This window comes from Cibotium barometz, chromosome 6 (genome assembly GCF_041138505.1).
Source record: "Cibotium barometz isolate CiBa-2024 chromosome 6, ASM4113850v1, whole genome shotgun sequence".
Lineage (NCBI taxonomy): Eukaryota > Viridiplantae > Streptophyta > Polypodiopsida > Cyatheales > Cibotiaceae > Cibotium > Cibotium barometz.
In genome coordinates, this window is record NC_141051.1 from 35,263,529 (window position 1) to 35,278,012 (window position 14,484).

The 14,484-nt window shown below is 43.1% G+C and overlaps 1 protein-coding gene across 1 annotated transcript; it reads left to right on the forward strand.

Annotated features, from left to right (window-relative positions):
- The first annotated feature begins 1,848 nt into the window (after positions 1 to 1,848).
- On the forward strand, positions 1,849 to 10,346 carry LOC147637679 (polyadenylate-binding protein 2-like). The gene is made up of 4 exons (XM_086799006.1): positions 1,849 to 2,567; positions 4,939 to 5,188; positions 9,789 to 9,956; positions 10,149 to 10,346. The coding sequence occupies exons 1-4, from the start codon at positions 1,849 to 1,851 to the stop codon at positions 10,329 to 10,331; spliced, it is 1,320 nt and encodes a 439-aa protein (XP_086655132.1). The 3' UTR covers positions 10,332 to 10,346.
- Positions 10,347 to 14,484: the final 4,138 nt, after the last annotated feature.

A 14,484-nucleotide genomic window follows, 5' to 3' on the forward strand; every position in this document is an offset into this window, starting at 1 on the left:
TTAATATTCTCCTCATCTAAACCTTGTAAACACGTGAACATGCCAACACTCGGTTTTCTCCCACCCTTATTGATAGCATTGCTATGCTTAGCATGATAGGGTAGTGATCAATCTCTGTATGCATCCATAATCCTCATCCATGTCTCAAACATGTCATTTGGGCATATTATCATGTGTGCATCCGTTGTTGCAATACTATCACCAAATGCAACTCGTGCTAGCTCGATAAATTACTGCCACAACATTCTCAACATTAAGCAATGTTACAAACTAATTTATCAATGTGATAACCAATAATATATTGAGCTATTTCTAAAAAAACCAAATATTGAAGGTTGATAGTTACTTACATCCCATTCTGCACATTGTTCACTTCCCTTTGCAACTCCTTGGTGAGGTTGTGCAGGTCTATTGAATGCAATCCATTGATCCCTTGCTTGCTTTAGATTATCATGATATGGAGATTATCAGATTTTATTTTGAGATTCTAAGTTTTCCATTTGAGATAATTTCACACTCTCCTTTGGAGGGAAATTTTGCACTATCCTTGCCACCCTTTCCATATAATACGTCTTTCTTTGATTCATGGCTTCATCAGTCACACTCTCTATGAAAACTCTAGCTGCATAAATGGAGTGTTGACCAAAAAGTATCTAATACTTGTATTTATGAAGACAATCTCTCCTCACTATCTCCAAAGGTTTGCCAGTGGTCTCATCAAAAGAAATTAAATCAGCGCATAATGAAAATCAAGGTTTGCTAGTGCCCTCATCAAAGGGAATTAAATCAGCGCATAATGAAAATGGTCTAGAATTCAATCCAAAGTTGAGAGCTAATTTTTTGATATTCTTCTTGCTCAATGTTTTTTAGAAATATATTATAGGAGCTTGTACACAATTTCTCATAGGGATGTGGAAAGTCTCTTGCAGTCCAAATGGGTAGTATTGCTCATAAGTGACCAACCCAAAACAATCTTCACTACTCTTTTTTGCAAGCTTCTTCTTTTTTTGATCATTTTCCACCACAATAGCAGTATCACCAAATGGAACAATGGTAGAACCTTCAACTTTATTTGTTGCCAAAGTAGATGATGTTTGTGGTTTTTGATTCACTTTTTTTATTTTACCTCTAGCCTCATCCTTTGAAATATTGGCTTGAACCTTGTAAAATCCATCTTATATTTGATGACCCCTGGATCGAAGCCATTTTTAGCAATTTTTAGGGTTTAAATAGGGTCAATTGTGGTTATTTTAGGTGCATTTTCATGGTATTTGAAAGCATATGTGTGTGGAATGTCATGGTATTTGCATGCATCATGATTGTCGATGTTGTCCATTGGTGTAAGCACATTGCATGGGAATGGTGACGATTAATATTGTTTTGTACATAAATAGGAGGTTGTATGTAAGTGGGTAGAGAGAAGAGAGAGATCGAGGGGAAGAGAACGAGGGTGAGTATGGTTAGGTGGGAACGTAAGTTTGGAGACCTTAATGTGGTTACAAATGAAAAATTTCAAATAAAAAAAATGGAAGGGTGGGTAGTTTTAGCAACCGTTGGTACCCACCAATTTCTTGAGATAATAGAAGAGAGAGAGAGGAAGCACTTCTTTCTCTAGCTGGCGTGGAGAACATGAGGAGGAGGAGGAGGAGGTAAGCCTGTTTTTTTTGTTTGTTGATTAATGTGTGTGTGTGTAAGAGCTTGTTGCCGCTGCCTGCCACCAGCGCCGCATAGTCGAACAGAGAGAGAGACAAGAAGTGGGCGAGAATGGGTGAGTGTATCAGTGCGTGTGTGTGTGTGCGCACTCGGCAACAGTGGGGAGTCTGTGTGTGCACTCGAGTGTAGGGAGCGATGGTGCAGATGGTGCAGGCTCAGCAGCAAGCTTCGGCTATCGTCATGCCTGCCTCCGTGGGGCCACCCAGCCTGTACGTCATGACCTCCCTCTACGTGGGGGACCTTGACCCCAGCATTGCAGAAACTCAGCTCTACGAGCTTTTCAACCAAGTCGGACAGGTGGTTTCCATTAGGGTTTGCCGGGACCTGATGACCAAAAGATCTCTGGGATATGCCTATGTGAATTACAATAATGTGCAAGATGCATCTCATGCTATGAAGTTACTGAACTTCACCCCTGTGAATGGAAAGTCCATACGGATAATGTATTCTCATCGTGACCCGAGCATCCGCAAAAGTGGAGCAGCCAACATCTTTATCAAGAATTTATACAAAGATATAGACAACAAGGCCTTACACGACACATTTTCTGTTTTTGGCCCCATCCTTTCATGTCGAGTAGCCTTGGATGAGTCAGGCAATTCCAAGGGCCATGGCTTTGTTCAGTTTGAACAAGATGAGTCTGCCCAAACTGCAATTGAGAAAGTCAATGGCATGCTTATAAATGAGAAACAGGTTTTCGTTGGTCCATTTCTCAGTAGGCAGGAACGAGATCTGGCTGGTGCTAGATCAAAGTTTAACAATGTGTATGTCAAGAACCTTGTTGACGCCACCTCTGATGATGAACTGAAGAAGGTTTTTGAAGCCTTTGGACCCATCAGCCGTGCGGTGGTGGGGTAGGGAGCCGCCATGCATTTCATTGGAGAGACACCTTCACGGTGTGAGTCGCACAAGGCCAATGGGGTACCTATGGTGGCTAGCCTATGTAGCTAGGTCGACCGTGCACTTTGCATGGAACAAGGTTACCAAGGCTTAATGGACATAGCCTGGCCGTGAGGTCATGAAGAGGGGACCGGCTTGCAACAAAGGCAAAGGTACCGGGGTGCCAAGTTTCAAACGAGTCACTAACGTGATGGTGTCTTGGCTTAGAGAGGCCGCATGGCTCAGAGGACAGAGCCTAGGCCGCATCTTGGAGCCGACAGGCATACACATGGACAAGGTACCATAATGACGGACCTTAGCCACGCTACTAAAGTGGGACGCTCATGAAGAGAGTAAGCATACACCTAGGAAGGCCACCCATGGTAGACAGTGAGAGAGAGAAAGAAACGTGTGTGTGTATGTGGGAGGACTCCATGCTCTCATGGTAAAATGAGGAGAGAGAAGGTGGGGAACCATAGCAAGTAGAGGAGACATTGTGTGTGGGTAGAAAGAAGAAGGAAAGAAGAGAGAGGGCAATATGACTATGCTATGTGTGTACATGCAAAATAGGAAAGAGAGAGAAAGAGATTTGATCACTTTGACATGGTGCATACTTAAAAGTAAAAACATGAGAGTGTGAGAGAATGTAGTAGGTTGTGTGCATTATTCTTGTGTTTGTGTTTCAGGAGGAGGAAGAGAAAGAAAGAAAAAGAAGAAGAGAGTTCATGAGAATAATGAGTAGAGAGAGAAGAAAGAAAGAAAGAGTTTTGAAGTGTGAAAGAGAGAATGAAGAGTGGAGTGAAGTGAAGATTAGCCAAATGTTGAATGCAGTGATGCTGTTGCAGATTGACTGAAACGTGGAAGTGTTGGAAATATCGGTTCTTTTTCATTAAATTCTTGGAAACAATTTACACAAAACCATTTTGATATTAAATTTCTTTATTCAGTTTAGAATGGTGAAGTTGTGTCTTGAAGATCTGTTGGGTCGTAGTAGTTTGTTCTTTTCCATTTGTGTGTCTGTGTGGGTGTGTGTAAATAAAACATTGTAAATTATTTCATACAAAAAGATGTCTTTTCGGTGTGTGTTTCTAGGATTTAGGCTGTGTGTGGTTGTTATTTAGGACGCATTCACTGTTTTAGTGGGTATTTAGTGCGTTGGACTAGAGAGTAGGAAGGCTAGTCATTTTTGGTGCATTCGCGGGGAGATAACTAGCTAGTTAGTAGCTAGGGGATATCTCGGCGCATATATTTTGCGTGTGAGAACCAGGGTTTAGGAGTTCAAAAAAAAAAACAAAAAACAAAACAAAAAACAAAACGGCACGACTCCTAGGATCAGAAGGACTTAGGAGTGGCCGCGAGGAGTCAAATGAGAGAGGGGCATTGGTAAACACGTGATTTTTTGGAGAGTTTTGCTAACTGGGTTCCGTACAAAGAAGAACGACAAGAGTGGGAGGACATATTCATTCAAGAATATTACCCACGGTTTCCCAGTGATGTGATACGTAAGATCAAGGCCACATCTTGCAAGGATTATGTTAGATCCATAGAGCCCTTTGGTTTGTTCCATGCACCAATCTGGTGGAAGTGGTTTATCAAGGCAATTTTAAGGTCCATCAAGCTAGATAATCCAGAGAATCATGAAGAACCTCAGGAAGTAAGAAGTGTATGAGTGAGTCTACTCAGGGTCGAACAATTGACCCAAGACAAGCAAAGGAAGAAAGGAGGAAAAGGAGGGCTGAACGAGCTGAAATCCGTCTCGCTGCGCAATTAGAGTTAGTGAACCTATTGTCGAGAGAGCAAGAACCGAACGTGACACAAGGAAGATCCTTGGATAGCGGTTAGCATTCCTTCTAGTCTAAGCGGGGAAGATCTTTCGTGTGATGACCAAACAATAAGGGATTTAGGACTCAGCAATCGACTTGTACAAGTTGATAGCCCATTAAGAGAAGAAAGAGAGACTATTGTAGGCACTAGCGGTAGTCTTCCTAGAGGACTTAGAAGGTATCCGCGATTACCTAGGGTAAGACCTAGAGCTTTAAATTTCTGGGACGATCCAACTTTTGAGGTATTACCATTTTTCCAAATGGCTGTTCCAGCACAAAGAGCAACAATCCGGTTAGCCGACTTTGTGCAATTTGTGGGACTTTGGGACAAGGATCTTGATGCGCATTTACAAAAGTTTGAGGTGACATGTGTTGCTAATGAGATAATTGATCAAGATCAAAAGCTGCATATCTTTCCGGCAAGTTTTAAAGACGAAGCAGCAAGTTGGTATGGCAACTTGGATGCAGCCTCCAAGGCCACGTACCAAAATCTATCAACATCTTTTTTGGCCAAATTTAGAAGGCAAGGTTTTCAAGATAGATTAGCCCAGCAATTAGACTACTTGTTGCAAGGAGTGAACAAGAGCATTGACCATTACATACAACGCATGGAGACCATTGTGAGGAAGATGGGAGTAGCAGCCCCTAATGATGACACACAAAAGCGTCGTTTGATTGATGGTCTAAGGAATCCAGAGGCTCAGAAGTATGTTGGGCTTCGTCGGCCTGTTGATTTGAACGCGGCCAAACAAGAAGCTAGAAACTGGGAAGAGGTACAGCTCGGACAGCAACTGTATCGTCGTTGTGTGCGAGAGGATGAGATACCTTCTATCTTACGTGCACTTCATGATGAGCCATGTGGAGGTCATTTTGCGGGGGAATTAACCGCTCGCAAAGTATTGCTAGCAGGGTATTGGTGGCTGTCAGGCTTTTTTATGTAAAGGTGTTTTGAGTCCGTGTACATATGGGATGCGTGGTGTGCAATAAAACTTTGCCCTGAATGCCCTGGCAAGTGTACAGACGGAATGGCTTTGGAGTGATTTAATGCATGCATTTTTCTTTGAAGCAGCTGCTGGAGACTTGAAGTTTTTATTGTATGAGCTTTTAGTCTCAAGAAGGTGTCTGGGATGTGTGTAAATAAGAGGTGGATGAGCACGAGGATATCAATGATGGGTTTTGATGAGCATCTGGTAAAAATAAATGTAGACAGGCTGGTTTACGTGGAGAGAGCCCAATCTAGACTACAAATACTGAAATCTACAAGGGATACCAGTCAAACATAATTTGCTCTTTATGCTCGTGTTGGGATGTACTCTGCAGATTTTTGGAATGGCCGTGTTTCTCCATATAAATAAGGGATTGGGCATGATAATGATGGTGAGGCAAAATATAAAAAATAAATAAATAAATAAACACCACCAATGTAGCCAGCAAAAGAAAGGTCCACTTGGGCACTTGTTTTGCTGCCAGCACCCTCACCAGCACGAGGGAGTCGCCTAGAAGGTTGACGAAGAGGAAAAGGCAAAGGAAGTGGGCCGCCTGGAAAGGAGGATGCTTCTTCTGGAAGGGGTGCAGAGCTGACGGAGTGGAGAGAGCTGAGGAGGACAAGTTTTTTTTGCGGACCGCGAGACTGCTGTAAGGCTGGTAACCACTGCAGACAAGGAGTGCGAACTGTGGCTGCTAGCGACGACGGGGGGCTGTCGATTGGCTGGGGAGTTGCCTTGCTTTGTCTTGGACGTGGCCGGTGGTGGCGGGTAGCGAGAAAGAGAGAGAGTGAAGGCAGGCGAAGACCAGTTGGGTTGGCAAGGGACTGTGGAATGCAGCTTGGGTCGTGAAGGCTGGTGAGCCTATAGGCAGTGGGCGCAGCTGCAGAACAAACGCAAAGGGAGCCGTCTCGTTTGTGAAGAGGCGAGGCCGCTAGGTGTGTGGCTGGCTGAAGGGGTGCAGAGAAGGAGAGCCGGGGGGGCCTCGTAGTGTTGCATGCGTGGGGCGCAACGGTAGGTGTTGGAGAGGAAAGCGCAGCTGGGGCGTGTGGCTGCCGCGTTGAAATGGATGGGGTGCTCTTGCTTGGAGGCCACCTTTGAAGCGGGTAGCACAAGGTGTTGCGCAAGGAGAGCCAAGGGTGGCTGGTGGCGAAGAGAAGCGAGGCTACTGCGAGGCTGGTAAGCACAGCAAGGTAGCTCATCAACAAGCATAGGGCACACACGATTAGGGTGTTGAAGGTTGGGGGCCCGCAGAGCAAAGAAGAGGAGAATATGGCATGGAACAAGCACGAAGGCAAAGGAGGGGATGAAAGCGCATCAAAGATTGCATCACTGCAAGCTTAAAGAGGCATTGAACGACAGAACCAAGACAAAGGCATGGTGAGGTCTGTGCAAATCAAAGCAGCGTTACTGTACCAGCCAATCTTAAAGGCACATAGCGTAGAGGAAAGGCGTGGGAGAAGGCCTGGCTGGTGGGTCTGAAGAGACGAAGGTTGGGTGGCCGCTTGAGGAGTAGGTGCCGGGGTCCAAAAATAAAAAATTACCTGGGAGGCGCAGAGGCCTCTGGTGTGAGACCAAGAGAAGAGGTGGACAGTGTGTGTGTGAGTTGTTTGTTGTGAGTGTGTGATAAAAGGAGAGTGCGAGGATGAGTGGTTGAAGCTTGTCATTTGATAAAAAATATGTGTGATGTAACCCCTTGTAAATGGATAATAGGGTTTGGGTTGATGAGATATGAGTGAGTTAGCCTTGCTGACATATAAAAGGCTTTTATAATGAAACATGTGAGCTGTTGAAACTACCTTTCTTTGCATATCTTTGGGTAGTAGAGAGAGAGAGAGATTTTTTTTTCTTTCCACCTAGAGAAGCTGGTGGTGCCCCTTGTGCTTGTGAGTGTTCTGAAGGTGGTGAGTCGGCGAGCTATAGTGGCCTTCTTGTGTTCTTGAGCTGCCTCACATCTTTCTGGTGCCCCCACTGAGGAGTTGCTCTTTCTGGTATAGTTTGACTGAAGATTGCTCTGTTATTTGAGAGTTTCAGAGAAAGTGCTTTCTTCGGATCTGAGGTGAAGTTTGGGGGTTTAAATGATGTCTTATCCAGAGTTTTATGGCAGCCCTAATGAGGATGTGGTAGACTTCTTGGAAAGGATGGAGGTTGCATGCATAAGAAACCATATTAATGAGTCGGTACAGGTGTTGCGGCTTCTGAGCATCTGTTTGAAAGGGGATGCAAGGACCTAGTACAGGACTTATGAGGAGTCATTGAGGGTTGTTGTTCCACATCTTGATATGACTGAAAATGGATTAAAGACAGCACTTAGCAACAGGTTCAAGAAGGTGGAAGACCCCGACAAGGTTTGGCACGAGGTGCAAGCTCTGACACAAGGTGAGTTTGAATCATTAGATGATTATATGAAGAAATTTTCTTTGCTATGGGAAACTCTATGCATGGCTTTAGGGGAAGACCAGGTGCCGCCTGATATGATGAAGAAAAACAAGTTTGTAACCGGGCTTAAGAGGAGTATTCGCTGGAAAGTGGAATTGAAGAAGCCCAGGTCTTTTGAGGATGCGGTAGAAATTGCTAAGTCAAAAGATTGGAAGCTGCAACGAATGAATCAGCTGGGGATGATTCCAGTTGTAGCACAGTCGGAGATTCGTAGGGTGGAGGCTACACCCATGAATGCAGTGGTTGGTCATTACCACATTCATCTTAACTAGGCATGTGCTGCATTGACTATATTTTTTCTCTTTAATGGTAGGTAACAAATTGGAAGTGCTTAAGAACTCTAGTGGAAGGAACTTTTCTCCCTTATTCCTGGGTTATAATGACCATAATAGTCTCGATTTTCATGATGAGCCTGGGGAGGGTTTTCAAATCATTGCCTTTGAAAAATGATGAAAAAAAAGAAAAAAAAAGAAAAAAAAGAGGAAGGAAGAAAAATAAAAATTCAAATGTATGTATGACATGGTATATGTGGTCTATCGCCTTAATGGTTCTTGATAGTCATGCTGGTAGGGTTGTCAGTACTCTAAACCGATGCCTTGGGCTGTTTTGGGATAGCCATCGCCATGTGAGCTTGGTAGGTTCTTGGAGTCAACCTAGCCGGGTGGCAAGGTCTGAGAATCGCAGCCTAGTTTCATATGGGGTGGTTGCCATTGTGGTGTACATTTGGTAATTTTTAAAAAAAAATCAAAAGAGAGAAAAAAATTGAAACGAGAAAGGCATGGTTCTGATATAAGATCAGGCAATGACTTCCATGGTTAGTTGTGCTACTATTATCTTTATGAAATATGGAATTGAGTGGAAGGTAGTTTTCCTAGAGTTTTGTAGTTATGGATGAGTTGTTTCCTATTTGTTAAAGTGGAAATATTATAGACATAGTGAGGATGTTGTGGTAGTTGCTAATTTTTACTGTTTTTGGGATTTGATGTTTGCTTAATAAACCTTTTTGGTTTATCTATTGGTTAGTGTTATATAAGTCTTGTAGTGGTGTTTGCAACTTCGATTTTCATTCACTCATTTATGTGTGCTGATGTGAAGGTGTTGAATGTTTGTTTTTGTTTTTGTTTGTTTGTTTGGAACGGTATAATTCTAGTGTATGGTTGGTGATTGTTTTAGAGTGATGAAGTGGAGATGTGATGCTAGGCAACGATGGTGAAGAAGTTAAGTGTGGGGGAAGCTGTGAAGTGAAGTTGCTGCTATGTTCGCGAGGACGCTCACATTTCAGTGTGGGGGGAATGATGACCCTTGGATCGAAGCCATTTTTAGCAATTTTAAGGGTTTAAATAGGGTCAATTGTGGTTATTTTAGGTGCATTTTCATGGTATTTGAAAGCATATGTGTGTGGAATGTCATGGTATTTGCATGCATCATGATTGTCGATGTTGTCCATTGGTGTAAGCACATTGCATGGGAATGGTGACGATTAATATTGTTTTGTACATAAATAGGAGGTTGTATGTAAGTGGGTAGAGAGAAGAGAGAGATCGAGGGGAAGAGAACGAGGGTGAGTATGGTTAGGTGGGAACGTAAGTTTGGAGACCTTAATGTGGTTACAAATGAAAAATTCCAAATAAAAAAAATGGAAGGGTGGGTAGTTTTAGCAACCGTTGGTACCCACCAATTTCTTGAGATAATAGAAGAGAGAGAGAGGAAGCGCTTCTTTCTCTGGCTGGCGTGGAGAACACGAGGAGGAGGAGGAGGAGGTAAGCCTTTTTTTTGTTTGTTGATTAATGTGTGTGTGTGTAAGAGCTTATTGCCGCTGTTGCCAGCGCCACATAGTCGAAGAGAGAGAGAGAGAGAAGAAGTGGGCGAGAATGGGTGAGTGTATCAGTGCGTGTGTGTGTGTGTGCGCACTCGGCAACAGTGGGGAGTCTGTGTGTGCACTCGAGTGCAGGGAGCGATGGCGCAGATGGTGCAGGCTCAGCAGCAAGCTTCAGCTATCGTCATGCCTGCCTCCGTGGGGCCACCCAGCCTGTACGTCACGACCTCCCTCTACGTGGAGGACCTTGACCCCAGCATTGCAGAAACTCAGCTCTACGAGCTTTTCAACCAAGTCGGGCAGGTGGTTTCCATTAGGGTTTGCCGGGACCTGATGACCAAAAGATCTCTGGGATATGCCTATGTGACGCATCTCATGCTATGGACTTACTGAACTTCACCCCTGTGAATGGAAAGTCCATACGGATAATGTATTCTCATCGTGACCCGAGCATCCGCAAAAGTGGAGCAGCCAACATTTTTATTAAGAATTTAGACAGATATAGACAACAAGGCCTTACACGACACATTTTCTGTTTTTGGCTCCATCCTTTCATGTCGAGTAGCCTTGGATGAGTCAGGCAATTCCAAGGGCCATGGCTTTGTTCAGTTTGAACAAGATGAGTCTGCCCAAACTGCAATTGAGAAAGTCAATGGCATGCTTATAAATGAGAAATAGGTTTTCGTTGGTCCATTTCTCAGTAGGCAGGAACGAGATCTGGCTGGTGCTGGATCAAAGTTTAACAATGTGTATGTCAAGAACCTTGCTGACGCCACCTTTGATGATGAACTGAAGAAGGTTTTTGAAGCCTTTGGACCCATCAGCCGTGCGGTGGTGGGGTAGGGAGCCGCCATGCGTTTCATTGGAGATGGTGTGAGTCTCACAAGGCCAATGGGGTACCTATGGTGGCTAGCCTATGAAGCTAGGTCGACCGTGCACTTTGCATGGAACAAGGTTGCCAAGGCTTAATGGCTAGCCTATGTAGCTAGGTCGACCGTGCACTTTGCATGGAACAAGGTTGCCAAGGGTAGGGAGCCGCCATGCATTTCATTGGAGATGGTGTGAGTCTCACAAGGCCAATGGGGTACCTATGGTGGCTAGCCTATGTAGCTAGGTCGACCGTGCACTTTGCATGGAACAAGGTTGCCAAGGCTTAATGGACATAGCCTGGCCGTGAGGTCATGTGAAGAGGGGAACGAAGGCAAAGGTACCGGGGTGCCAAGTTTCAAACGAGTCACTAACGTGATGGTGTCTTGGCTTAGAGAGGCCGCATGGCTCAGAGGACAGAGCCTAGGCCGCATCTTGGAGCCGACTGGCATACATATGGGCAAGGTACCATAGTGGCGGACCTTAGCCACGCTACTAAAGTGGGACGCTCATGAAGAGAGTAAGAATACACCTAGGAAGGCCACCCATGGTAGACAGTGAGAGAGAGAAAGAAACGTGTGTGTGTATGTGGGAGGACTCCATGCTCTCATGGTAAAATGAGGAGAGAGAAGGTGGGGAACCATAGCAAGTAGAGGAGATGTTGTGTGTGGGTAGAAAGAAGAAGGAAAGAAGAGAGAGGGCAATATGACTATGCTATGTGTGTATGTATGCAAAATAGGAAATAGAGAGAAAGAGTTTTGATCACTTTGACATGGTGCATACTTAAAAGTAAAAACATGAGAGTGTGAGAGAATGTATTAGGTTGTGTGCATTATTCTTGTGTTTGTGTTTCAGGAGGAGGAAGAGAAAGAAAGAAAAAGAAGAAGAGAGTTCATGAGAATAATGAGTAGAGAGAGAAGAAAGAAAGAAAGAGTTTTGAAGTGTGAAAGAGAGAGTGAAGAGTGGAGTGAAGTGAAGATTAGCCAAATGTTGAATGCAGTGATGCTGTTGCAGATTGACTGAAACGTGGAAGTGCTGGAAATATCGGTTCTTTTTCATTAAATTCTTGGAAACAATTTACACAAAACCATTTTGATATTAAATTTCTTTATTCAGTTTAGAATGGTGAAGTTGTGTCTTGAAGATCTGTTGGGTCATAGTAGTTTGTTCTTTTCCATTTGTGTGTCTGTGTGGGTGTGTGTAAATAAAACATTGTAAATTATTTCATACAAAAAGATGTCTTTTCGGGTGTGTGTTTCTAGGATTTAGGCTGTGTGTGGTTGTTATTTAGGACGCATTCACTATTTTAGTGGGTATTTAGTGCGTTGGACTAGAGAGTAGGAAGGCTAGTCAGTATTGTTTTATCATAGGCTCATCATCCTTCTCCTTTATACACCAACCCATTGTTAACATAGATTGAGCACCGTTGGTCTTCATCTTCGCATTATCATAAGAAAATGCATCCAACAAGTATGATTTATTAGAGTCTCTAATATCCACACGAATGCATGGAACTCCTTCTTTTCTTACAATCCCCTCAAAGAATTCCTATGCTACACAAGATTTTTTTATATCTCTTTCTTGGGTTGTAATGCAGACAATTGTACATAATTCATTGGCTTCCCCTCGTCATTGTAGAATTCAAGGTACCAAGTCCATGCCTTGTCATCATTAACGCCATCAACAATCTCAAGCCTTGAGCTTCCCTTAGAACTTTTAGCAACAGTGGATGATGTCTACCTCTTTGAAATTTTGAACCTATTCAAAGTTTGATGTCATCAACTTACTTAGTTTCATACATTTTATAGATCTTTAAAAATTTTAACCATTTAACATTTACATAGAAAAAAAAATATATTAATCACATCATGATTGAGTACTCTAGAGGGATGAAGTTAAAATATTAGACTTAGTTAAATACTTTAAAGGGATATGAGAGGGAGTGAGCTATGAAGTGTATATATATTTGGATAATTGTATTTAATGGTTGGCTAAATCTATTGTGAAGAGCATTAGGCAAGTCCTTAATAGGAGTGAGATATGAATTGTTTATAGATTTGGAGAATTGTCTAAATTTATATTAAACAGTTGATCAAATCTACAAGACGAGCATTAGGTGAGTCCCCAATAAGAGGGAGCTACGAATTGTAAATAGGTTTGGACAGTTGTCCAAATCTATATTAAATGGTTGGTCAAATCCAGTGAGAGGTGCATTAGACAAATCTATATTAAATGGTTGGTCAAATCCAGTGAGAGGTGCATTAGACAAATCCCCAATAAGGGTTAGACTTAGGTAGGTCTGCAATATGGGTGAGGTTTAGTGAGAGTAGCATTTTGGAAGTCCCCAATAGGAGTGAGCTATGCATTGTAGTTAAATTCAGATAATTGTTCAAATATGTATTGAATGGTTGGCCAAATATGGTGACATGAGCATTAGGAAAGTCCCCAAAAAGGGATAGTCTTAGGCAAGTCCAAGAGGGATGATGTGTAGTGAGAGGAGCATTATAGTGATTTAAAACAGGTAGAGGGAGAGGAGACACACACACACAGGAGCAAACCCTAATGTATATTACAAACCCTAACCATAGAGGGAAGCCATCTCCCTACTCACACAATGCATAAAGCCATAATCCATAATACACAACACACACACTGTGTTGTGTAATACACAACACACACACTGTGTTGTGTGAGTAGGGAAGCCATCTCCCTACTCACACAATGCATAAAGCCATAATCCATAATACACAACACACACACTGTGTTGTGTCCACACACTGCTAACCCTAGCTAATGTCCACACACCATGACCAGCTGGACGCGGTCATTTATGTCACACATGTTCCCACCTAACATGCCAGCACAAAATAGCACAGCTGGCACAAGCTGACATCGAGCTTGAATCTCAACAGCCCCTCTCAAGCTCATGATGTACTGCCATAGATGAAGATGCAGATGAGCTTGGGCTATCAAAGCTCTCAAGACCATAATGTGCAGTGGTCTTTACATATCGCATAATGCGTCTCACTGCATCCAAATGAGGTTTTCTGGGGATCTCCATAAATTGGCTTACTAGCCCCACAGCATAACTGAGATCCGGGCGTGTGATAGTCATGTAAATAAGACTGCCAACCATCTTTCATACATAGATGGATCATCCAACTCTTCACCAAAATCAGCCCCTAGCTTTACATTTTGCTCCAAAGGTGTACTCATTGGCTTACACCCTATCATCCCATATTTTGCCAACATATCCAATGCATATTGGCGTTGCACTAACCATGTACCTGCATGGTCTTTGATCACTTCAATCCCAAGAATATATCTCAATTCGCCCAAGTCTTTCATGTCAAACTGCCCACTCAATGCCTTCTTGACATGCATAACATCTGTAGCATGGTATCCTGTGACAATCAATTCATCCACATAGATGACAAGTAAGATAATCCCATGATATATTTTCTTCACATAGAGTGAAGAATCTGCTGAAGAAACCTAAAATCCAAGGGAGATAAGATATCGGCCTATCTTATCACTCCAAGCACGAGGTGCTTGCTTCAAACCATATAGTGCTTTCTTTAATCTGCATACATGAGTGGGATGGGTGTACATATCCTTCTGGATGTGCCATATAAACTTCGTCTTGTAAATCACCATTTAGAAATGCATTTTTCACATCCATTTAATGCATTTCCCAACCATTTGTTGCAGCCATAGCAACGACTGCTGTCACTGATCCCATCTTTGCAACTAGACTAAATGTTTCATCATAGTCCAAGCCTTGGGTTTGTGCATAACCCTTAGCTACCAATCGCGCTTTATGGCGCTCAACGGAACCATTTGACTTGCATTTCACCTTGTAAACCCATTTGCAACAAATGACATTTTTGGCTTGTGTGGTAAGGCAACTAAATCCCATGTTTCATTATGGACCAATGCGTCCATTTCAACATCCATTGCCTTC

Bases quoted from the DNA above. Each gene is read 5' to 3' on its own strand.
- LOC147637679 (XM_086799006.1), top strand. From the start codon at position 1,849: ATGGTGCAGATGGTGCAGGCTCAGCAGCAAGCTTCGGCTATCGTCATG. The intron at 2,568-4,938 runs GTAGGGAGCCGC...CAAATTTAGAAG, and splicing joins ATCAGCCGTGCGGTGGTGGG to GCAAGGTTTTCAAGATAGAT. The intron at 5,189-9,788 runs GTACAGCTCGGA...ACTCGAGTGCAG, and splicing joins AAGCTAGAAACTGGGAAGAG to GGAGCGATGGCGCAGATGGT.